The 26,792-nt window shown below is 35.0% G+C and overlaps 1 protein-coding gene across 2 annotated transcripts in view; it reads right to left on the reverse strand.

The window, feature by feature from the left end:
• Positions 1-5: 5 nt before the first annotated feature.
• The window catches only part of ANKRD28 (ankyrin repeat domain 28), a 114,496-nt gene continuing 87,709 nt past the window's right edge, over positions 6-26,792 (reverse strand). For both annotated transcript variants that reach the window (XM_032181482.1, XM_032181481.1), the window contains exons 12-28: positions 24,048-24,111; positions 22,692-22,760; positions 20,948-21,088; positions 15,227-15,338; positions 14,520-14,546; positions 14,096-14,170; positions 12,611-12,812; positions 10,744-10,831; positions 10,221-10,338; positions 9,395-9,614; positions 7,933-8,020; positions 7,753-7,836; positions 7,084-7,229; positions 6,819-6,901; positions 6,602-6,684; positions 4,182-4,273; positions 6-398 (exon numbers count right to left, since the gene is read on the reverse strand). In XM_032181482.1, coding sequence (XP_032037373.1) covers positions 112-398; positions 4,182-4,273; positions 6,602-6,684; positions 6,819-6,901; positions 7,084-7,229; positions 7,753-7,836; positions 7,933-8,020; positions 9,395-9,614; positions 10,221-10,338; positions 10,744-10,831; positions 12,611-12,812; positions 14,096-14,170; positions 14,520-14,546; positions 15,227-15,338; positions 20,948-21,088; positions 22,692-22,760; positions 24,048-24,111 — 1,979 coding nt within the window. In that variant the 3' untranslated portion in view covers positions 6-111. The remainder of the gene's footprint in view (positions 399-4,181; positions 4,274-6,601; positions 6,685-6,818; positions 6,902-7,083; positions 7,230-7,752; positions 7,837-7,932; positions 8,021-9,394; positions 9,615-10,220; positions 10,339-10,743; positions 10,832-12,610; positions 12,813-14,095; positions 14,171-14,519; positions 14,547-15,226; positions 15,339-20,947; positions 21,089-22,691; positions 22,761-24,047; positions 24,112-26,792) is intronic.

The raw sequence follows: 26,792 nt of genomic DNA on the forward strand, positions 1-26,792 counted from the left end.
TTTTGTATTCAAATTCTGACAGCTTTTTTTTTTTTTTTTTTTTTTCAAAAGCCCAAGTCTGCTGACTTTCCAGCTTTAGGGTTCACTCTTCAGACCTACAAAATAAAGCGTTCAATAGGTCTCAGAATCAGAGTCATTGAGTTCGTCTTCTTCTGTATAGGGGTAGCCATCCTCCCTGCCAATATTGTTGAAAGTACAATAAGAGCTATGGTCACTCCTCATGACTGGCAAGGAATCGAAGGTGACAGTTTTTGAGGTGTTGGTGTAATGATTTATGGTATTGAATGTAAATGAAGGCAATGTGCTGCTTGATGAAACAGGCATCATCGTGGACAGGATGAGAGCTAGGCAATCAGCAACGTCCTTATTGGGTGCACAGGCCAAAGCTGGTGTGTAACCTGGAAGCCAAGGAAAAATACAACCATCAGTTAAAACAAAAAGACAATTTCTCCAAGATCATGTCATCTTTCAGCTCCGAAAATATTTTACATTGCTTAACTCTGCACTGTTTAAAATAAAACAAAATTAAACGCATTATCAGCTTGTATTTTTAAAATATATTTTAGTTACAAAAACATCCCAGAGGTTAGTGGGCTGTTTTATTTTTAAAGATTGCTTCTTGCTAAGATCTTGAATATTCTTGTACCTTTAGGGAAAAAAAAAAATCACTATCATACAGCGTTCTAGCACAACATAAAATGGAGCTTGTGTGCTGAACGTGGCCTCAAGACCAGTGCTTTCCCTGCCCAAGTGCAGAGCTGCTCCTTCCCCTGGGATTTCAAAGTTTCCATGAAGGCGCCTACAGGAAAATCACATTTTTATTAATGTGGTTAGTGCAAAGAAAGTTCTTGAGATAAACTGAATGAAGTCTTACACTTGGGAAAGAGAAGAAAGTCATCTGAGACATGAGTCATCTGGTAGGCATTTACAAGAAAAACTTCTTCCAGAAAACAGGAGAAGACCTCAAATACAAACTGGCATATGAGCAAAGGAAAACTTGGATCACAGAATGGTTTGGGTTGGAAGGGCCCTTAAAGATCATCTGGTTCCAACCCCCCGCCATGGCAGGGACACCTCCCACCAGCCCAGGCTGCCCAAAGCCCCATCCAGCCTGGCCTTGGACACCTCCAGGGATGGGGCATCCACGGCTTCTCTAGGCAACCTGCGCCAGTGCCTCATCACCCTCACAGCGATGAATTTCCTCCTTATATTTAATCTAAACCTCCCCTCTTTTAGTTTAAAGCCATTACCCCTTGTCCTGTCACTACCCTCCCTGACAAAGAGTCCCTCCCCAGCTTTTCTGTAGGCCCCCTTTAGGTGTTGGAAGGCCGGTAGAAGGTCTCCCCAGAGCTGGTTCTTTTCTTTCTTGAAAAGAACTAGTCACATTTTTCTCTTCTCTTTTCTACTTTTTTACTTTTAAAGCACTGATAGGCCAATGAGCATGGCAATGAAGAATCCAGAAAATGGCATAAACCTCTTATAAGTCCTAATAAGACTAATGCACACTAATAAGACACAAAGAGCGCCAGGAAATCTAGCTAGCCTGTTAAGTTAAATAGTGAAAAACAAAAACAAAAAACCAAAACCTTGAAAAGTTGACTGAATGACCAAAAATAAAACTTTGGCTGGTAACAAATGAAAGAAAAAGGTAGTAATTTCTTTCAAGAGAGGTAAACTTGCATAAATAATGTAAAATTCAATATACTTTCTTCAGATGCAGTTGATGGCAAACTTTCGTCAAGACAATCTTGGAACCATGGGAAAAGAACTGAAATACTTCAGTGAGAACTGGTACAGAAATACGAATGAACCCTCAGCATGACTATGTCTGGGAAGCATAACGCACAGATAATTTGTTGTTTCAGTTGCAAGTAATCCTTTGAGAACCAGGAAGATGACATTTTTTCCAAAGACATTTGTTCTTAAACCTCTCACAAGTGTTCTCACCGCATTAAGAGATGCTCTGTAACAGAAGTGCTATGATTTAAAATATAGAGCTATTACAATGTGGAGAATTGGAGTAAAGCTAGTTTCCTTTTTAAAAGCTCTTTTTTTTTTTTTGTCAAGTAATTTTCTGTAGCTCAGATACAGCAGCAGAGGGCTATTAAGTAGTTTTACACAAATAGATAGATACGCTAGTAAAGATGGATAAATTTTGCTTGTAAACTGAAAAGAACAAAAAACAACAGGAACAAGCAAGCAGTAACAAAAACCATACCACACCTCAGTGCAGCCTTTATAGAAAGGGTCAATCTCAAAGATTGCCCACTCCATACCAAGCTAAGATCCTGCTAGCTACATATTCTATACATCAAGACACACTGCCATGGAAAATAACTGAAACTTACCTCCAATTTTATCTAGTTCTACCTGAAACGTTAAGCTTGTGTGGCAGATCTTTTATCTGACCTATGTTAGAGAACATCAATACTGATGCACAACATCCCAGTGCCTATTTCTTTGCCTATTTCTTCAGTCAGTTTTGCTAAGCAGATAGCTTTCACCCTCCTGCCCTCAAAAAGGAAGGAATCATACTCTTTCCATCCTTTCTAATAATAACAATAATTAAAAAGCAACCTAAGTTTGTCCATATTTATGCATTATTAGTATCAAATAAATAATGTAGCCATATTTTTTCTTTTTGCTTTAGAAACACTTTAACTCCAGCAGTAGATGTGAAAATCCAAGACAAGCAGACCTAACACACAGCCTGGCCACCACCATCTTTTCCATTTAATATGAAAGGTATACTATAAAAATCAAGAAAACTTTTGCAACGGGTTTAGCAAACTGCTGATACACAAATACTTCTAAGAATTAAGAAATATGTACAATGACAGGTAAAATAGGTAAACTGATAAATCCCATAAATATTTCGCTTGTTCTCTCCCAGCTCAAAGTATTAATCACTCTGTCTACACTGAACTTTAAGCTGGCACATTCACCTGAGAGATGGAGAATTCATTAGCAATATACTCAAGGCCTCTTAAGATTTTATAAACAAAGGAATTGCTACTAGAAAGAAATGCTAGGAACCACAGAGGGGAACTAGGGTAGGTAGCACTCAGAGTTGTTTTAAGATTTAAAATATTAGCAGAATTAAAAGAAGTTTAACACGTTACAGTTGGATCCCCAAGCTGCCAGAGAAATGGGACTTCTGTGGCAAACAACTTATTTCTCTGTTATGTCAAAGGTCTGCTCTATCATTGAACTGACTGGCTACACATGAAAAGTCCACCAAAAAAAATAAATGTCTCCAATTAGCACACTTGTGATGAGAAGCAAAAACCAAAAACAGTGTTTTCCCATCTTTTCGCTTTAGGGCATTTAATTTAGCAGTTTCCCCTGTATACCCTATTTTAGGGGAGGAATGGTCTTCAAATCACTATAAGCAGTATAACTTGAGAAACACTGTAAAAGGAAAATCACAGTAAACCTCAAGAAAGGAAAATCTTTTCAAAATGGAAATCTAATCAGAACTGTTAATCAGACACATCCTTTCTGGGAGGAAAACAAACATGCAAAAAAAAATCAGCTACTGCTTTCATTTTAAAGGCATATTGGAGCGTAGCATAAGAACAGGAGAGTAATCTCTTAATAGCACAGCTTTGGAGGACCACAGATGTGAAAATATGCAAATAAGAAGTCAATAGATCCCCTTTTCTTTTGTCCTTATAAGCTACAGAATTTATTCTCTTTGATAAAGCAGTTACTTTTTCTTACTCCTATGTAACAAAAAACTTTAATGAGCCAGTAACTTGAGACCCAGTTACTGGGACCTGTAATTCATACTTGCTTTTAAAAACTAACACCAATACTAACACCTGACAAAATGGATGGCAATTCAATCCAGCTTAACAGCTGAAAGCTTTATTTCACTTTGAGTATTATGTTTTTCTGCTTCCAGTACACCGGAGCCAGTGTATTTATAGCATATACATTATCTGACCATAAATTTAAACCAAACCTTTCTATACCATGACCTGTATTGTTCTGAAAGCTTTCATTCTCCTTACACTTCTGCTGCTTTGCTGAAATGATCCATCACCAACACAACATTTTTTGTATGGAGGAACCTACTGCAAGTATTATATGACATTTCCAAGTGGTTGTTGCTTTTCAGTGAGCTGAGTTTAAAACCATGGTTCCTTATGGGGAAACAAAGTTAAATTTATTCTTACCATTTTCATCTACAGCAAGTACACTTGCTCCCTTTCCTAAAAGTTCTTGAACTACAACCGTTAGTCCATTTCGAGCAGCAACATGCAGAGGCCTGAGGAGGGAAGCAAACTCGTATATAAAACTTAGAACAAGATAATAAATAACAAAGGTAGGTTGCATCTAGTTAAATGATTATTGAAGTATTTTTATGTTATTTACACATTGTCCAAATACAGCATATACAATAATCGGGATCAGAAAAAAAGACTGCAAATCTCTTTTCTCACTGCAAATAAACTATAAAAAAATAATTGTGCACTTCTCTTTTTATGGAAACACACTGTGGGGAAGTAGCTGCTAGAAATGACGTGCCTATTTATGCACTTTATCACATTAAAAAGTTAGAAAAAAAAATACACTTTGCTATTAATAAATCCCCCACTATTTTAACAGTGAGTGTCTCATCTGAGAGTTACTTTATGTCACTGGCAATAATAATTCAAATACAAACAGCAGCATGGTAGTCACATTTTATTGCATACAAATTCTTTTAAGGGATGCAGAGGCACTTAATCAATCTGCCTTTTAGAAACCGCTGTGTTCCATTGTGACTAGAGATGAAAAATTTATAATGCACAAAGCAAGAAGAAAAACAAATTACTTTTCAAAACCTCAGACTATTAACTATAACTCTGTTTTGTGGTGACTCGATCTATCGAGGAAAGCATAGCTTTACCTCAACTATTCTAATTACACCTTCCCCAAATGCAACAGTTTTTCAGAACTGATTCCCCCTGGCTTAAATAGATCCTGCCATCACTCAGCAGGAAACAGAATAATCAGCTTATTTCCACTCTGCTTTATATTGCTCTTCATTCGTTTTGAGGTTCTTAAAATTGTTTGAATTAACTGAAATCTATTTTGATTCAAAAACAAGTGCCTCACTTAGAGAATAGAAATGCAGAAGACACAAATAGGAGAAGCTGTATCTATGGTGCTTATGTTAAAGTATTAAAATTCAAGAACTACTGCACGCCACTGATACAATGAAAAATGTAAAAAATCATTTTCACATAGAGCCAGCAATTGCAATGCTCATCTTGCCACAAAGTAGGAAGGACACTGTTTATAATGAAAGCTGTTTAGACCATAGCCAGTTTAGGTACTGAAAAACATTTGCTAAACCAGTAACATTTTAAACAACTATTAAAATCTTGAAATTTACATAAACATTATATGGAGGTGTGAATATGTACCTATTTTTCCCCACAACATCTGTTGATCGGACTATATGAGCCAAGGCACGTGGGTGGAATTAGATGAGCCTGTGGTAGTATACTTTCCCACTTCTATTCCCATCTCAATTTAGCTTTTCCTTCTCTCTAGATATTCCTGTTCAAGCCAGGAATGGGGCAATCAATCCCCTTCCTGCTTTCTGCATATTTCTTGCTGCCTGAGGTGCACCACAGTGAGCAGCAAGAGCACAAGAAGGAAAGTCTTATTATCTTAACTCCTTAGGTTCAAGCTGATCTCTGAATAGTTGGTGAAACTGTAGGAGTTTGAACATGACAGATTGCAGAAGGGATGCAAGGCCAGAAAAATAGTTACTAAAAAGTTTCAGAAGTTTTCTTTCCCAAATGGCCTATATGATTGTATTATGAAAGCAGTCTAACAATTCATGTGCATAACTCAGCTACATATCAGGTGTCAGATATTAACTATAATACAGATCCAGTCTTAAAAAAGGAAAAAAATGCAGACGAGTCATTTTAATAGCCTGTCCTGAAATACATTACACAGTATTATGTATACATTTTTAAGCTTTCTCTATAATTGGACTAAATGGGCTTAGTTCTACTTGATCGTAAGTCTTCAGAAAGCATTTCTGTAGATTTCTGTAGTATAGATAATACTATATAAATAGTATTATTTATATATATATATTCTAAATAGAAAATAAAGTCTTCCATCTCAGTAAAACATCTGTTACTAACAGAAAGCATGCGGAAGAATAAAAGCATACTTCAGCTAGTTTTTTTTGTTTGTTTGTTTTAAAATAACTAGCTTTGAAGAGCAAATCTTAATATGACTCTAGTAAGTTTAACTCAAGGGAATTTTAATTAAAATTTAGATAATTTGTAAAACAGCAATATTGGAATACAGGTAATGTCACTGGATTGCAGTAAATCCACACAGAATTCCCTGAATCACAGTAACTTAAGATTTATTCACTGTTGTTTTTACTCAGCTAAAATTTGAACTTTAAGTTTGAATGAGACACCTTTTCAATTTGAGTTGGCTCAACTCTTTGTATTAAGCAATTCAACCAAAATTAAACCAATTTGGGGAAAAAAAAAATTCCACTTTATGAGCAAGTTACTGGTTTTAACAGAAACACACCGAAAAGTAATCTGAAAAAACACTCACTGCTGATACATACGTTTGCAAGGCTGCGTTGGTGGCATTGATGAGGTTTCTATCTGTAATCTTCTCCAGTATTAACAAGGCACTAGTTTCATGACCCTTAATACAGAACAAACATTTGTCATATAACAAATACTCTTCAAAAATAGCTTTGAATGCCTTTTCAAAGTTATTATTTGCAAACACTTGATAACACAAAGCTCAGCGTTGATGAAGTGAGACTATGCACGCACCTTGCTGCAAGCCAAATGGAGTGCTGTGTTCTTAGAACTGTCTTGCAAAGTCAGATCAGCCTTAGCACTGCTAACCAGCACCTCTGGGGGAAATAAAGATTTGTATCAACTAAAAGCACATTCTGCAAAGTTTTAAGAACTTATACTTGTGCAAAATGAAAGTGTTATTTTGACAAAATATAACCACAATAACATAACTATTAGGCAACTTTATCTGCAGTAAGACTAACAAATGTAGCAGAAATGCATACAAATTTCCCTTTACCAACTGTATTTGTCTGCCCATTTTCTGCAGCCATCATTAAAGGTGTTTTCCCCGAAGCATCTACAGCATTTACTTGAGCGTTGTGACTGAGCAGAAGCTGTAGACACTCAACATGATCTGTAAAAGCTGCTGCATGAAGAGGAGTCCTGCAATAAATCAAAAGACAACCGGGTTATGTTCAGCTTGGCTTTCTAATTCATACAAAGAGCCATACTGACTGTGATTGTGCAGGTACAAAAATGGGGCAGTTGATCATTTAGTATCAGTATTGCTAGAGTTGTGACTGGTGCCTTTAGATAATAAACACCTTCGAGTTTCACACATGTCACTTTATTATCTATGTAGTTTAAAATAATAAGTTTATACTACAGATATTATTTGATTCAGAAAAAGAAATACACATTAAATACTACCCCCAAAGGAATGCAATTTTAAGCATTCCTGAACTTGTCTACACAACAAAAAGCCTATTTAAGTTTACTGAATCAGAACAGGATTTAAAAATATAATAATTCTAAAATTTCTAGCACAGAATAAAAAAATCTTCAAAGAATAAAAACAGGGGAAGAACTAATTAATCTAAGAGCAATTAAAAACAAAACAATGATAGAATTTAGCAGTCGATGCAACCATTATGTACATTTTTTCATTACACAGATGCATACTTACCTTCCTTTTGAATCTGTTGAATTTACAATACCAGCACCTAGTGTATCAATTAACATTTCTGCAGCACCTTCATTGTCATTTATCCTATAAAGAATTAAACAGACTGTTATTTACAGAATGATAAATCTTTTGTTAAATACTGTGATGAAATCTATAAAGAATAATTTTGCTCTTCCTTACACAGCACAATGCAACGGACTGAAAGAATTTCCCTCCATTTTCTGGAAAACTTCCTGTTCCAGGAGGAGCTCTACACAACTGTCATGACCTAAAGAAAATGTAAAGTTAGGTATTATAAAAAAGGGAAAATATCTATTTATTTATATTTATTTATTTATCTAAATTAGATTGAGCAATGTTTAATTTGAAAGCTTTAGACACAAAGGCTATATATTTGAGAGGCCTATGTTTAGAAACTAGAGCATTTTTAGAATCCAGAAAATCAAAGTGATTATTTAACACCATGAACTCTGTGAAATTTAAAGGGATCTCACGCTGTCTGAAGAACATGCAGAACATTCAATTTAGTTCTTTACATCTTCATCTATCAAACTCTTCTGTGCATTCACCACTAAGTGTAAATGAAAGTGTCTCTACCATATGAGGTAGAGGCACTCTACCATTTTTTCCACTGTTTTGGTAAATCTGAAGAAAAACTAAGTCAACAGTCACAGCAACAGCTTAAAAATAACATGTTCAACCTATCATAGTATTATTCTCAAAATTCTACATAGGTAGATAAAAATTATAAACATTTGTTTGACCTTCGCTGCATATATGCAGTGAAGATTAGTTCACCAATCAGCATCATCTGAAGATTTGCATTTTCACAAGTTCTGTAAATTTTCATTCTGTAAATCGAGAATATTTCAATTCTGTTTTATTCAGACACTGTGGTCACTCTTGAAAATGGATCAAGCCATAAGACTTATATGTACATTTCATAATTCTATAATTGATGAATAACTTTCTTTCCAGGAAGATAAGAATAAAAGAACATCAGAACAGGTTACTTTGCAATATATATATATATATATACAAAACAAAACCAAAAAGCACCTGAGTACTTCTTCTCACCATTTTGATTACAATTTAACTTTGCTTAGTTAAGTTAAAAAGATGCTTTCTGTATTAGGATTTCAGACCTATTTGTATATACAACTTCCTTCTGTCACTTGTCTTCATTAATTACAGTTAATATGACTAACTGCATGACTAACTGCAGAATACAATAAAATATATACAAATGTATTAGCCAACATTAGCCAACATTAAAGTTGTCCTTAAATGACCAGTGCCTCCATGAATAAGTTAGCCAAGTTAGTAGATTGCAAATCTTTATTAATGAAATGATTTCCCAGTCCTGTCATAGGTACACCACTGTACCCAACAGCATTGTTTTGTTCCGTAACTTTTCCCTCAAACTGTTGGCTTCTTTTATTAATTTTGTGAGAATTCTGACATTTAACTTCATATTCCATATAAGATTTGAAGTGAAAACACTGTCAACACTTAATTCATTGAAGAGGAAGTTATAATTATGTGGCGATTATGCTGTTCTGGAACTAATATAAAAACAAAAATGACTAGTCAGTTCCCCCCGAGATGCTTCTAAAGCGAAGAAGATTGCTTTCATGTTTACCATTATAACAGGCCCAGTGCAGCGATGTGTAGCCGTGATTGTCTGCTATTGCAGGTACTGCATCCACAGATGTAGCTGACTGCAAGAGAGCTCCTAGAACACCTATATGTCCACATGCAGCTGACAAGTGTATAGGGGTCCGCCCCCTGCAGTCTCGTAATAAGGACTTAGCACCATGTTGAAGCAATGCTTCCACACATTCCTCGTGCCCAGTAACTGCCTGAGAGAGAGAGAGAGAGAGAGAGAGAGAGATGAAATAGCATATTTGCAAATATTCACATAGAGAGAGAGCTAAGATGCATAACTACAGCAAACAACTACAGGTAATGTCTTAGATTTTTCAAGTAATAACAAAATAAGCGCAATTATTTTTATTTCTTGAAACAGCCATTCTGTTGGAAAAATGGCAATGTGTTATTATATTCACGACAGAATGATTTCTTGGAATAATACTGATTAAACTACAAATCTTCAGGGCTCATTCAGTTATCTTATATGGCACAAATTTAAAAAAAAAAACAAATCTGTTTAGCCTATAGCATACATCATAATTTTCTGATTTTCTTCCTCCCATTAATACAACCCACACCCCATGACAAAACTGTACTTTGATACCAGTCAACAATTTATAGCAGGAAGCCCAACAGAATTTTTAGGGTATGTGGCAAAAAGCAACAGCTAGCCTTGAAAGCAACTAAAAAAGCAACTGAAAGCTAAGATTGGCATGATGAAAACAATGAGAAATTCATTAACGCTACAGACTAAATCTGTATTTGAAATTACTACGTATAATACTAGAAAGGACAGAAAAGGAATATTCTCTTACCCCTCTGTGCAATGCAGTCCTTCCCCACTTGTCTTTGGCATCTACATTTGCTCCTTTGTTAAGGAGTGAATAAACGCAGTCGGTGTGCCCATTGAGAACTGACAACATCAGAGGAGTCCTACACAGAGAGTGAAATGAAGTGAAATCTACATGGAAATTTAACAGGACTCAGCTGAAATATAACAACTTCTATCCTTCTAAAGAACACTTGTAAAATTTAGACCATCAGTAAGCTTCTCTAGCACTATACCTTCACTCCAAGAATGCCACTAGATTCAAGAAAATAAATTAATTTCCACTAATTCAGAATTCCTGCTTAAGTTACTAGGATAAGACTGAACAGGCTATTTTTCACTGCCAAAACTGTGTATAGCAAAATATGCACTCTCATTTGTCCTAGTTCACATATCATCTCCTTCGAAAGTAACACGTGAAAAATCACTGATGTAAAATACTATTTAGTTTACTGCATGTTATAAAATGCAGTAACTTCTGAAGAATAGAATGTATCTTTTAAACTTACTGTCCATTTCCGTCTTGAATGTCCACTGCATTCTGTGGCTCTGCATTTCCTATCAATAGTCGTAAACATTCTGAGTGACCATTTGTAGCTGTAAAATATCATTAAAGTAAGTTTAACATTAATTGCCTTCGAGTACGCAGCTCAAATAGAATTGTAACTTCTAAAGTTCTAAATACTAAAGCCCAGTAACTTCAGAACACAGTGTACAGCGTTATCATTGTTTTAACATAAATCAAAAGCAAAAATATGAACACTCAAAAATGATTTTAGAAATCATATTATTATTTCTAGATTATACAATATTACAGAGAATCGATTTCAACTGTCAATTCCTAGCAGGTATTTGTTTTTCACTTACCAATGAAGTTGCACACATTTAGCCATATGTATATGCTTACATGTATGCAATGTCCACAAGAAGGAATAATCAAATATAATCATTAGCACAACTTCTACCTGTGCCTTAAAACAAGCAAACACATACCTAGCCAATCATATGTGGGTTTTGTTAGCACGCATAGACATGTGCATAGTTATGAAATGTTAACTGAAATCACAAAAAAAGAAGGGGAAGGAAACAGTGTGCAGAAGGATTAACCAAGTAGTTTAAAAAGAAAGAAAAAAAAGAAAGAAAGAAAGAAAGAAAGAAAGAAAGAAAGAAAGAAAGAAAGAAAGAAAGAAAGAAAGAAAGAAAGAAAGAAAGAAGGAAAGAAAGAAAGAAAGAAAGAAAGAAAGAAAGAAAGAAAGGAAGAAAGGAAGAAAGAAGGAAAGAAGGAAGGAAGGAAGGAAGGAAGGAAGGAAAGAAAGAAAGAAAGAAAGAAAGAAAGAAAGAAAGAAAGAAAGAAAGAAAGAAAGAAAGAAAGAAAGAAAGAAAGAAAGAAAGAAAGAAAGAAAGAAAGAAAGAAAGAAAACAAATGAGAAACCACATTTAAATGCAACTCATGAAAGACAAATGAATGCTTGTTGGAAGAGAAAGTATCTCTGGCACACAGCTGCTCTATTCAGTCCACGTAAGAACAGTGACAATTCGTGACTCTCCAGTTGACAGAAATGGTAACAGAAGTTAGGAGGAGCTAAGTAAAATAGCTTGTGCTCAAAGCTGAACAAATGAAGCAGTTAGAATAATGATGCTTTGCACATAATGCTCTTTTTACTGAGACATTTCTGTAACATCATAACTAAATGTCAATTTAAATAAGCCTATTTTCAAAGACAGGAAAAAATGAGAATAAGGCATGAATGCCAGACTTTGAGAAAGTAAATTTAAAGATGGTTTCTAGGAAAGGCAGTGAGAAAATACTGCAAAGGATTGCTGTTATTTGAAAACATGCAGCAAGGTGTGATTTAAAAACATGGAAAAGACAAAGCACAGTTTTCATGTCTCTTTGCAAACTGATAGAATTTTCCAAGACTCCAGTCATTTTTAGAAGCATTTTACTGCCAAGACAGGCAACACAGCTCACGTATCTAAATTTGGGCTGCGTGAAAGATGAGGAGTGAAACAAGAACACATCTTTGACACCTGTCAGTACAACTAGCCTTGCTAGTTGAATGGAAAAGGACAATGCCATGGGTTGGAACTAGATTTTTAAAGGTCCCTTCCAATCTAAACCATTGTCTGTACCTGTTTAGAGAGTGGAATGGAACAGCACTCCTCAAGTTGGAATGATTTATGGGGTGAATATGGGGTGAATCTATACCTTAAATTAACCATATAGGTCTGAGTCTGTACCTTAACTGTAACTTAAAAAAAGTCATTATCCATTCCTAAACACTATTTCTTAGAATATTAAAAATAAAGACTTCTAAATATGAAGATGATCCATTTCAGAAGCCCAAATTTTAGAGTTTATCAGTTAGCACATACCTGCAGCATGTATTGGGGTTCTCTTTACAACATAATCTTTCACTAAGATTGATGCTCCTTGATTAATGAGCACATCTACACATTCCACGTGTCCCTTGAAGGCAGCAAGATCCAATGGTGTCCTTCCATTGTTATTCCTCACATCAAGGTCCAGCAGCGACTGTACCAGCACCTCCAGAGCTTGATGGTGGCCATGGTAGGCCTAAGAGAATAAAAAAAATCTTCAGGTTTCCCGTCCTTCACATTTTCCCCACTTCTTACCAGGATTACATAAATGAAACTGTGAAGACAATATTTTTGTTTTAACATGTAGAAGAGCTCCTGATACAGCACGTAAGTAGTTACAAAATAGTAACAACTACTTTCAAAAATAATTTCAGCAGGAAGGTGGTGTTCTTTCATTTCATGCTTTCAATCAGCAACAAAGTACTTTCAGAAAATTGTCCCGGTCTCCTGTTTGTACAGCCACCAGTATTTTGAATACTGCAGGTTTCATTGTTTATGCTACTTACATTATTGCATGTGACAAGCACATGCAAATATAACTAATTCCTGTTATTTTTTTAAACAAAATACTAAAACAGAAAAAGTCTAAAATTTTGAAGATAAAAAATGCAATACAAATAGCTACAGTAACCATAGCTGGTAAAAGCAGAAGGTAATTAGCAAATGAAACATCAAGAGATCAGAATAGACATATAAGAATCAAAACCAAACCAAAACATAGACAATACTCTGCTGGTATGTGTCAAGACAGAGCATCAAAGATAGTAACGAAAATAAATATCTGCAGCTATGGTTTTATAGTTTCCATAATAAACTTTGAGTTTCTACTCAGGGATATGTAACCTCTGTCCCCAGACAAAACTCATTTCCAGCAATAGACTCTTTAACTCCATTCATTTAGCAGTATTAGATTACTTTTCCCTTTGTCATATATATAGCAATATATGTACTGCATGAGACTTGGGCTATTTTCAGAAAGTACGCTGAGAAAGGACGTATTTTCCATTGCTGGGAGTCCAGTGAAAAGATCAAAGCTACATATTGAGCTGATTACTCTGTTTTTCAATCCACATTTCTATAGACAGTTTCACCAGTTTGCCTCTTCTCCTACTATTTTTGCAAGTTTCCTTAAAGTACTATAGACAAACATCTTTCATAATAAACAATGGTAAAAAAAAAAAAAATCATTACTTATAGAAGTTTTCTAAAAGTTTCTTTAATATAAGTTATAACATAAATCTTAATTATGAGATTCCAAATGAAGGCTGTTCCATGTAGCAAGTTTCAAGTGAAATGCGAAAATCAACCTGTATAGCTCATTTAGGAATATCACATATTTATTTTTCAGGTTTAATTTATTATTACTGGGTTATTTAAGAACAAAATAAACAATAAACAAATAAACAGAAACCAGAACAAATCAAAATTATCCTGTCTGCAATTAGATGAGCTAACATCACTGAAGAATGAAATACTTACAGCTAAATGCAGTGGGCTTATAGGTGCTCTGTTGTCTGAATCATTCAGCATGTCAGTACCTGATGTTTCCATTAGCTTAAAAGAGAAAGCCTGAGTGAGTGAAAAAATCCCTCCCCCTTTAAAAACGTTCATCAGTAATTGCTACTATTTCCAGCATACACATATTGAAAAATAAAAAAGACCATTAGAAAGAAAAATATAGGACTACAGCTTCTTTAGGAATTCTATATATCAGTTTTGATCTTTTAAAGAGTTTGATTTGCAACTACTGCAATTGAATCTAAATTGCAATTGAAATTAAGTAATACATCTAGGCATTGAAGAAATGGTTGAATAAGTCTAAAAATAAGCACCAGTATTTTTAAAACGACATGCTTCCTTTTTCTGTATTGTATTTTAACAGTGAGAAATCATACACACTTACAACATCTAGAGGCGTTTCACTCGCAATCTGCAATTAAAAACATTCAGAAGTCATATTTTAATACACTTGGATAGGAAAGTACAATTTGTATTAAAATATTAAGTTGTACAACACAGAAAATATCAAATCATTTCATATCAAATAACATATATGTTATGTTCTTTGATCCCATACAAAAGCAAAGGGATCCATCAAAAACTACCCTGAGGCCTTAAATTATTATCATCTAAAATTCTACTGTATGGCCATTAATTACTGTAAGAACTCAGCATTATGTGAACTATAAGACACCCTTTCTTTACAGCTTTTCCCTACATTTTAATTTGCTCCTTCAGATAACATTTGTGAAATTTCTTAATATTCCTTAGTGGGATTCCTGTGGTTATTCTACTTCAGCCATTAAGAACACAATTAGCAGCGTATCCTAAATTAAAAACACAGCAAAACTAATATCCCATATCCTCAACCAGTGTTACCTCTTCATCTCGGAATTTATTATCTTTTTTAATTGGTATCTACAATCTCAGCTCCTCACCTTGCCTCTATTTCAAGAGTAACAAGAGCTTAAATATTTACTATCACAGGGGACAAAAAATACTATCAACCTAAGCTAAGAGGTGAAGAACGAAGAAGGAGAAATGCCCTGGCCTCTGCATCATGCTCTGTAAGAACAGCTGTTACAGCTTTCATCTGTAATGTTTTCTTACCAATTCAAGACATAAGCGATGACCATAAGCAGCAGAATAGTGAACTGCATTGTATCCTTGTTTGTCTCGGATCCCTGGATTGGCATCATTTCTTAGCAAGTATTCCAGGCACCTATTTAAATTGAAATATGCAACCATATATCTAAATGTTGAATTTCAAGTTTACAGTAAGTGATAAATCATTCCAATTAAACTGGAAAATAGAATGCAGCCAACAAGAACACTGATTTAATATACAATATTGACTAACAAACTCCTTAGTACACCAAGTGTTAAGGTCAATCACAACGCTTCCAAAATCTGGAAGAATCCTTCTCTGTGTGAATGCTGAATCCTCTAAATCCGCTGACTTGGCTAAAACTAATATTCCATGGCTATCTTCCTCCTAGCTAATAAGATTGTAGAGACCTTTGTTAATATAAATGATTATTATGTCTGTATTTTCCATGATATATCAGTATGCTTTTCTGTACTTAACACAGAAGGAAGAGAAAAAACAGACGAGTTCCTCAGGATACACAGTCCAATAGAATCACAGACTCTATTCCACTACCAGACACTAATTTATTGATTTATATATATATATACTTATATATAGTAAACACACTTAGTTGTTGACATACTCATATCCTAATCATTTCGTACTCTTGTTACATGATGCTGTAAGGCAGAACATGATCACCAGTTTCAGCTACAGACACTCAAGCCAGAAGGATGAAAAACAGGGTATTAATGTCAGCTCCCTCTCTTAAAGAACGATTACTATTTTTCTGTTTTTTAAGAGAGACTCCACAAGTGCACACTAAATGATTCCAACCAACAACCCTACTCATTCATAGTTTTATGTTGTCTACACTTTAACCAACGTTTTGCAGAGCTTAAAAACAATGAGAATGAGAACTCTGAAGCAACAAAATGAGGAAGGAAGTTGGCTTAAACTAAACTACTGTACACATCCAATCTCAGCTTCAAGAGCTTCAGGATAAGATAGAGACCAGTGAGAAAAAAAAAACAGTCCTAGAGTCGCATCAGGTTATTTGGGAACTTGCTCACGAGAGGACAATAAGGGCTTCCAAACATCCATGTGGTGAGGTGTGCAACTAAGCAAGATCATCATTCTACAAAGCCTCTGGAAATTCAGAATTAACAAAGTAGGAAAGAAAGACAGATTACAGACTTCTTATTGACAGATGAAGATGATTCTCATGCTAAATCTGTCAAACATGTAGGATTGTAAAAGTCTCCCCATGTCCTACCTTAATCAGGACCTTCAGGATCTGGGAAGAGGCGCATACGTCTTAATTATGTAACAGAACCAAGAACGAGCCAAATTCATGACCCTGCCTCATGTGAGAACAGACTGTCTGGTTCTTCACAAGAAGCAGCTGAACTTCAGATCACTGGACTTGATCTCCCACTTAGCGTCCAGCAAAGCTGAACTGATTAAAGCCACCTGCTGGTATACTGAAAGATTGGATGATTTGCTTCCAGCAGAGAAAGAGAGGATATATGATGTGTCATTTATCAACGTTGTACACTGTGATTGGAGTTTCTGTTGAGACCTGGGCACAGTATTTCTGAAGAGAAGACCAGAAAGCTCCACACGTATTCTATACAGCTCTGAGCTCCAGAATACTGGTAAGAAATGTCTGGCCCTTTCACCCTGAGATATCCATGATTTCCACAAGTGATCTCTGCCTGTGAGGGATTACCTGTTACCACACAGCAAATAGAAGAATGAAATGGGTAGATCATCTTGCCACTGAAAGGACCACCTAACCATTCAGAAGAGGACCACCAAGCAGCACAGGTACCACGTGTCCAGAGTGGAGTGAGATTTAAGTGTTTGAAGTAGTCTACCGTGAAGCTATTTACTGCTCCGTGACTAAAACAGAAGAAAAACATCACTGAGGTGGTAATTGTATATTTAAATGCTACAATCTCTCTTACAACTTGGAACACATCTTGCAATAGAATGGCTTCCAGAGACTGAATGAGAACTGAACAAAATCTCTGAAGTGAAAGTCTGAAGAGGCCCAACCTCTGTACAGTTCCTTCATCAGCCAGATGTCCAGACAGGGAGGGTGACATTCCAGTCTTTCTAAAATGGTTTGTTAAAACATTTGGGTTAGGACTGTTGGTGCTGTGGTGAAATCTGGTCAGGAGAACCTTGCCTTGATAACAGTTGAGGAACACTCTTAAGTTAAGCTACATTGTACTCAACACATACGTTGTATGACAGATGGAAAGATGGATTCCGTAGATCAAGAAGCATGAAGACATGCCCTTGGAATGCAGAGATGTTTATAGCAAGTCACTATGATGAATCTGAACATGCTGGTGAAACCATTTGGTTTTCTGAAGTGTACAACAGGTCATCATCCTCTCTCCTTTTTTGGCGTTATGAAATACTTCTGCATCAGTTCAGTAAAAGAGATGTGAAGCTGAAAAAAATCTTGGCAGATCCAGCTTGGAATCTTTCTTCATTAGCACAGCTTATCTACAGGTTTCACAGATTACCGTTACCTGTAGTTCCAAATGGGTCAGTTAGATAGACTGACACTATGAGATTCCTATTTCCCATTTATCTCAAAGGAAATTGAGAGAAAGACAAAAAAACAAAACAAAACAAAAAACAACTCACACACACAAAAACCCCCAACATTTGTATGATAAAGCTAGGCTGTGCTGTTGTGAAAAACTTGCAGAAGAATACATCAGTTTTAGATTTGAGAGGCAGAAATCCTAATATGACCTCTGATCTATTCTTAAAAGAGGAAACTTGATCATTCAAACCTTGGAGAAACACAGGCAGAAATTCTACCAGAGGAGTCATCTCCTGAGGGATGACAGCATGACCCTGAAATATCAGAAATCTTTCTAAAGGAGCTTTCAAGGAAGGGCCTGGAGTCAACAGACGGAACAGTGCAAGTGCAAGATCAACATCAGAATGAGACCCAGTAGTGGCTGTGATGACATGGAAATTCATTTCAATGTAAGATTACTGTAATGGGTCCAAAGCCCAATAACTTCACAAGCAACAACAGCAGTTTGTTGAAGTGCAGACATGACATTTGCTTTTTCATTCTATTTGCTGACGGTCTTCTACTGTCACCTTGGAAAAGTAGAGGAGTATTCTCACTACACTAGACAGTGACCACCATTTCTTCCAAAAGAAATGCTGTCTGTGAATCTAAAAAGTCCTCACTGAAGACACGTGGCTGGAAAATCACCCTTCTTGTGTGAAAGCTGAGATCTTCACTGGAGATCAAGTCAAAGGCTGAAAGCAAAAATCCAGGTGGGTGAAAATGGAAGGGGTAAAAAGCTGAAAAAAGAAAAGCTATCAACAAAGAAAGTATCTAATTACATAGTACTCTGCCTCTCTACAAAGTTGAGAAGAGGAGGAGCAAAGCCAAGGTGTGCTCTCATTTAGTTAATGACAGTGTTTTGTTTTTTTAATTTAAATCCAAACTTGATTATTTTTTTGAAAATCCAAAGGCCAAGTCAATGTGGTCCATCACATCAGAATTACCGTCCGTACATTTTATTTGGCCAATCTAACTTTGTTCATTTTAATAAGTGATTTTATATTAACATTCATGGCTCAAAAATACATAGAACATAGACTTTACCTATCTAGATTTCAATATTTGTGTACTTTCTACATTTGTGTGTTCACAGTAATCTTAATCCACTGAATACTCTGCAGAAAGCAGTCTTCTGAAACTTCTCCAGCAGCATTCTTTACAATGCAAAACAAATGATTTTTTTTTTTTAACTCTTTCTTCTCATCCAGCAAGGAGATGAATTTTGTATTATCTGAATACTTAACTGTCCTCAAAAGGCCTCTAAAAAAGGAGATCTGGCAAAATTTCTGACAGCCCAAATCAGTTAAATTTATTTCCCATTTATTTAGCTGTGTACTCTCTATTAAATAATTATAATACAGAAATATGACATTTCTTCTCCCCTAACACATTGCTTAGTTTATTTTAGTCTGTGATCATCTTTCCCTCTCCAATATTGTCAAAATAAGGCGTACTAGCATATTTTCCAGATCTGAAATATTTGTTAAAGGATACCAAAGAAATATTTGCAAAGGGGCACAAACAGGAAAATAATTTTCAGCAAAAAACATCATTGTCCCTAAAATCAGCCTTTAAAGATATCTGAACAAAGACTACAAAAACATACATAAATATCCTAGGAATTTCTATATAGATCATTTCCTGATATTTTTTCACAGGCTTTATACTCCAACTTAGCAATCATTTTTAGCTTCTTTCCTGTTTTGAATATGAGCTGAGTAGTCCTGGTTTTCCAGCTGTTTCTAATCATCTTGCTGCATCAACATAAAAAGCTTCTCCTCGGGCCATTCTGCTTTGCAGCCTGTCTTGCAGAGAGCCAGCTGTTCATCAGAACAGTAATATTGTGAGGCTGCTAGAGACAATTCTTTGAGTTATCTTCTAAAGATCTGCTATATTGCCATCATCATTCATGCTTGTCCCTTTTATAAGGCAGATGGCAAAATGATGCCATCTGAAACACCATTATAGTTTGGAAGTTTTCGCAGCAAATGTGAAGCTAAAATTAATCCTAGCTCAAATTTTAAGAGGGTAGTTAAAATACTGTTTCAACAAATTCCAGTAGGAATTGATCATATTTGTAAAAAATATCAATTTTGTTTATAAATTTGTGTCTACATTTATTTTAAACATTATTTAAATGGAAATATTCTTTATTTATCCTTCAGAAGTCCATCTGCAAGTTACATACCACCTCATTCCAATGGCTACCCCACCTTTTTAAAAGTGCTGTATTAAAATACGATGACATGGCTCTAAAAAGCACTACTCTCCAGTGAAGGTGTCACTGTACCCATCTGAAATGTGATGCTGCACATCAGCCTATTCTGATCCCTGTGAGTGTGTTCACATGCAGGAGGTACCTTCCTAAAGCCTGCTTGACACATACCATGTCTGCAGTTTATCTGACCTCATCAATTTTGTGCTATCTGCATAAGCTTTGAATGTATGCATGGAAACAATTAAAAATCTGCTAAATACAACCTTTAGTTACAAAAGTAACACACACAAAAGGCATTTATGGATTTTTGAAGATTTCTGGATGCATTTGATAAATAAAAGCATAATTACTTAACAAAAATCTACACTAAGGAGAGAGTTGTAATGCCAAAAACGAATAGTTTAATTAAATCCTAACGGATTTAATTAAATAAGTCTAGTTCATCTCTATCCAGGCCTACCGCAACGCACACACTACTTTTACAGCATGTTTCTGACTGACTACACTGATTTTAGGGCAACATTAAGAACCCTCCTCAAAACACACCATTCTTTGTCAAAATTTGATCTTAAAGTATCATTACCCTAATGCTTATGACCATCAGATAATTGCATGATAACCTCGCAGATGATGTTTATTCAACCACTACACAGCAGGTGGGATTAAAAACTCTGTTCACAAGTAGGGCACCTGCATTACAGGACATAACCAAAAAATTACAATACATTTTACTGTTTACAATATACTTCATTTTTCCCTCAGAAATATTTTACACACAATGAAGAAGCCACTGCCAATTTTAATCTTTAAAAATATAAAACATGCATTCGGCAAAACCCAAGGCAAAACGTACACAAAATTCACAGCCCAAACATTTCTAAGGATACCATCTGTAGTACAAAGCATTGCACTTACTTTCCATCTGTGTCTGATGCAGCTGCATAGTGCAGAGGTGTACAACCCCTCTCATCAAGGTCATTCACACTAGCTCCAGATCCCACAAGGGCAAACAGGCACTGGTAATTACAATTGGCAGCAGCATAATGGAGTGGAGTTCTTTAGTACACATTTAAATAAAAAGTACAATGGTAAATAACAACAAAATAATACTAGAGAGACAGAAAATGCAAAATAAAATGAAACTTAAATACTCCTTTCCCTTTTTAGCAAGTATTTGTGGTGAAGAACACGTAAATATTATAAATTATTTCCTAGGGCCATTTAATAATGCAGAACACTATCTAGGTGATGTATCTATCAGCCAATACATATACATAACTCTGTCTTAAGAGAAGCTTTACATGAATTTTCTCGTGTAAACATATAGAGGAAAATAGTTTACATTAGACGTTGGTTTTAGGTATATCGGTAATTTCAAGGAACATGAAAAAATATGGGCAAATCCAAGAAGTGCACAGCAACTAAACAAGGTCAAAATACAACAGCGAGTAGATGTGTTCTGCAAAAAAGATCAGAATTTTCTCTAATACAGACATACAGTATTTTTTAAACTACAATAACATACCAGAGGTATTGTTAAAGAAAACTTTAAAAAATATACATTGTTTTCTTGTTAACAAAACCATGGAAGATTAATATTGCTCAATACTCTCAGAGGAAATTTATAAATTAAACTTCAAATCTCAAAATAAACAAGTTTACACAAAATTTCAAAAGCACCACAATGGTGAAGAATTCAATTTTCTATTTTTAAAGATGGACAGCTACTATGACTCAGTTCTGAGGAGACAGACACTTTGAAGTGTTCTACCTCTCCCTTAAAATTACTTTTATTTTTTTTCTCAATTTTTAACTATTTTAATCTTTTTCCTCTCCCAAAATAATTGTTTTGCATAACACAAGTTAATACTAACTATTAACAAAACCTTCAATGAGAAAAGTTGCAACAGACAGTTCATCCTTTCTCAGGAAAGGATGGAAGAATTTAAAGCAAAATACAACTTTACAGCCATAACGTTCCCCTCATGCCCTACTCCTGCCATTCACAGGAGTGAATTATATTTTCCAGGATGTGATGTGAGATTTTGCACAAGTACTGATGGTGCCATCTGCACTTAAATAATACTATACTAAAAATAGAAATTAATGTCATTCCAAAAGAGTTCTGAGCACAAACAAGAAAAGGAACAGAAATTGATGGATATAATGAAAGGGAAAATGTGAAGCAGTTATGATAAAATGTATTTTTTCCACTAAAAAAAGAATACAAACAAGCAAAAACCCACACAACTCAGAAACAGCAAGAAATTTATAGATTTGACTAATTTGTTATTTGGAAAACATCACTAATATCCTTGGATGTGAGAAACAAACTCATTAGAGCCATGCTGTAAGCAGAAAAGGCTCATAAAAATTGCAGTTGGGTATGTAAAACAGCCTTTAAAAACAAGGCTAAGCAAATACTTAAAAAAAAAAAAACAACAACAAACCAAACCAAAAAAATATATATAAAAAAAAAAAAGACAATAAAGAGGATACAACCATAACTTTTGGTAAGACATGCTGAAGCATAGTTTATAGTGGACTTCATTTCTTAAAAACATAGAAACTGGAATGCACAGACTCGCCCATATAATGATATGCTACTTTTGTAATACTTTAACAACTCTTCAGAATATATAAATCTAGAATCTCTTACCTCCCAAATCTGTCCTTTTTGTTGAAGTCTGCACCAGTATTTAGCAGAAGATTTAGGCACTCCAAATTCCTGTTAAATTAATGCAATATTGCTTGTCATTGCAGATTATGGGTCCTTAATATCGGCCTTTACAAATGTCAGAACTGCTAAAAATACAACTTGTATGGTATTTTTCTTACAACTGAACTATATTAACATTTATTTTATATGACTTCTTATACGTAATATACATTTCACAACTGCAGAACCAAACCAGGAAAGAACACTAATTATTTCAAGTCCACATATAGAAACTGTACTGATATCAAATGGCATGCATACAGTGCATGAAAGTTAACCTAAATTAACAGAAGTCTCAATTCCTTAAAAAAAAAAAAAATACACCTGCACAGCACATCATTTTTGCTACCAGGATTGCAGCACAAAAGCAAATTTGTAATGTATATATTTTAAGGCCAAATATAAGTTGCAATGTAAATATTTTAAGTGCAATTAATTTTGAATACAATATGATCGTCATAACATATGTACAATGCTGCTTGCTTAAACAAAATCTTAATAACTTTTCTAAGTTGGAAATGAATGAGGGAATGAGTCACAAATCATGTGTTTTTATATGAAAAGATAGCACTTTAACCTTAATCATTTGTAACAAGAATGTACCTATCAAATATCTCTTGACTTAGAATGATTACTTAGCAGTATTACTTAAACAACATTGAAACAGAAAAATGAAAATATCATTATCATGGAGTTCTTGTGTCCCACAAAGTGTATCATGAGATTTATTACCCAATTCTTCCAGGCAATTTTGAGTAGCTGCTATAGATAACCTACAATACAATAACAATAATCAATATAGATCACAACTCAAGTGATGAACAAGTTGTTCTGACCACTTCATCCACCTAAACTCTGGAATTTAATTATGGTTTATAATTTAGCTTGATTGAGCTTTTGTTTATGGATATGGTAAACATTTATTTACCAAAGTTGCTGATCTCTACCTCAGTGATACAGCAGGGCACGACATCTTTGAAACTATATCATCACCCATGGGAAATTAAAACAAAATCCAGTTCATCCCCAAGCATAAACCTAAGGTAAAGCTGATGATACCTGGACACTGTACTCCAGTAATTACTTATAGAGCTGAATGTTTAATTTATTTATTTTTATTGCTTGTAGATAGAATCCATCTTGAAATTATTTTCATGTTTACATAATTCCAAGGGGAAAGCATAGGAGAAACACAGAGAGGAAAAAATAATAATAATAAAAAAAGAACATGAACAATCAGCAATTGAAAAAAAAAAAAGGACACCAAAAATAAAAGCATGAATGCTTTTTACATACCCTCCAGCTGCAGCTGCGTGAAGACAAGTTCTGCCAAAGTCATCTGGTGTGTCTATGTCAAAACCTACCAATCAAATATTTGTAAAACCCATTATGCACTAGAAGCTTTCACAAAACTGTTCTCATCTACCCTTAAGAGAAATGCTTGCAAAGCAAACTTAATGGCTATTTGCATAGAGCGCTGAAGCACATAAACATAATTCAATTGAAACAAATCCTTGCTATTTGTAGTATTTTGAAAAATATGTTCATTTTTAACTGAAAAGGCTAAAGAAAAACACAATTAGCAGAGCTGAGGCAAGAAGCTATATTCTTTCTTATCTTACTTACCTCCTAATATTTCTGTATAATTTAGTACTGGACATAAAATCCATGAAGATAATAGGAAAATTTAAGAATAAGATAGAACTTCAAAGTGTTCTACAGAGAATCTTTAAAAATTATTTTTTACATAAAGAGATGTCAGCATTACTAAATCCAGAAGTTACTTCAATTTCATCCTTCATTTTAGCTCTCTAGTCCCAGGGGAAGAACTACACTAAGCTGGAGTGAAGGCTGTAAGCAGCAATTAGAGGAGCCCTGTAGAGAACCTTGTCGCTTTCTCCCCCAAAATATTTGGGCTATGAAAATTTGAGATCACAAATATTTACAGCCAAGTATTTGAGAGTATGCAGCTCCATAGTTAAAGTTACTGTATGAGCCTTAACTTTGCTCTGACATTCCTACTAGAAAGACTGTCCTTTGCATTATTTAATAATGCAATAGGACATATATAAGTAACTAAAAACTAATTAATAGTCTGATTAGCTAACCTTACCTTTGTTGATAAGATAGGTATCTGAATAAAAAGCTGTATTTGTAGTAGGAAAGGTAACGTCTATTCAAATAAACTGGGCGTCTCAGCTAAATTATAATATGTTCAGGACAATCCTTTCTCCCCTCTTCCAAAGGAGGATTCTAGCATTTGACAGCAATTAGCACACACTCATCATGCTTCTGCCCACAAACTCTTTGCTCCCTAATTCATTCTAAGCCTGTTGTGCTGTAAATGGTAAATTATAAAGGCAGTACCTGAATTAGAAGTCACAGAGTAGCATGATAAGCTTTTTAAAAACAAGGGCACAAATCATCTCCTCTGGGTAATTTTAGCTACAGAAAACACGCAAAACTGACTCCTATTACAACTTACCCCATAAAACTTGGCACAAGACCCATGCAGACAAAAGTAATAATAAATTAGAGCAACTATAACTTCTTTCATCTTAATGAGAAGTTGTACTGAATTTATGCTCCTTGAGAATTGTTTCAAGTAAATAAAACTTCCTTGACACAATTCCATGCCCTCACCTTCAACTTATTTTGGAGCAAGAAAGCATTTGACCAATTCTTCAGGTTTGGTAAGTAAGCAAGCAGGGGAAAGGAAAGAATGGTGTATAAGAAACCTAACAATGCAATAAAAAAGACACATGGCTTTAAAATTTCACCGTTTCCAAATATGAGAGAGAAAACACCGGTAATATCATAACACTGTCAGGTTGTCACGCACTGGAACAGGCACCCCAGGGAAGTAGGCATTGCACCAAGTCTGTTGGAGTTTAAGAAGTGTTTGGACTGTGCGCTTAGTCACATGGTCTTAATTTTTGGGTAGGCCTGTGTGGTGCCAGGAGTTGGACTCAATGATCCTTACGGGTCCCTTCCAACTCGGGAGATTCTATGATTCTAACTAATTCACTGAACACAGATGACATCCACAGGTGTCACAGGAGCTAAAACTTTAGTTTAAAAGTGTGAGACACCATATAAACAACCACAGCACTAAGATCCTTACTTCAAGGCTTACTTGAAGAGTTTAAAAAAACTTGTTATGCCTTAAGGCATAAGTAAAATTTTGGAGGTTAAAAAGAAACTTCTCAAAAGAGGATTATACTGTGTTTATCCTGCAGTGCTCTCCCTAAATTTCTTAAGATCATTCTTAAAATAAATACAGGAATAAACAAATTATTATTACTATCATCATTATGGCACTTCCCACTTTTCAAATTTATGTATGAAAGCTTCCTCTGTGATTTGATTTCAACTCTTGAAATAAAGTGGTGAAACAGCCTGCAGGCTGAAACATAGGCAAAGTAGTAGAATTAAAATTATCTAAGATACCCTAACTGCAATTCTACACCTAATCATATATCATAACACGAAAATTACTATTTAAATCAGTTTTCAAAGCTGCATTTTTTTTTGTTTAAGAGAAGTACAATATTTTCTTAAGAGTCTTTTTATCTTTTTATGTAGCAGAACGTCTTCACCAGAACTCCAATGTCAGTACTTCTCCATGGGAAAGCTTTTTCCTCCTTTTATCTTTTAAAAAGAATTGTTCAACAGCCATGAACAGTGAACAGCACATAGGATGTGTTGTTCAAGCGTACTGCTCTTCAAGGCTGTATGTCCACAAAGCATAGTTTTTACATGTGCTGTTACCTTTGCCTTCCATTTGAGTAAACACATGGTAAGTAAGTTAAGATAGCTTACTGACTTGAATCAAAAAGTAGTCCTCAATACCTTTGCACATCCCTAGGATGCTTGTCTAGCACCACTAACTACTTAAATGTTTGTCAGTACTGCAACAAAGCACTTTTTCCCCCCTTCCAAGGTCAAAAATTAATATTAATGATTTTAAAAGTCAGAGGTTCTTACTTCACATAAACAAGACCCTTCCTCACAAAACCAAAAAGGGTACACAGTCCACAG

The sequence above is a fragment of the Aythya fuligula genome, chromosome 2 (assembly GCF_009819795.1).
Source record: "Aythya fuligula isolate bAytFul2 chromosome 2, bAytFul2.pri, whole genome shotgun sequence".
NCBI classification, from domain to species: Eukaryota; Metazoa; Chordata; class Aves; order Anseriformes; family Anatidae; genus Aythya; species Aythya fuligula.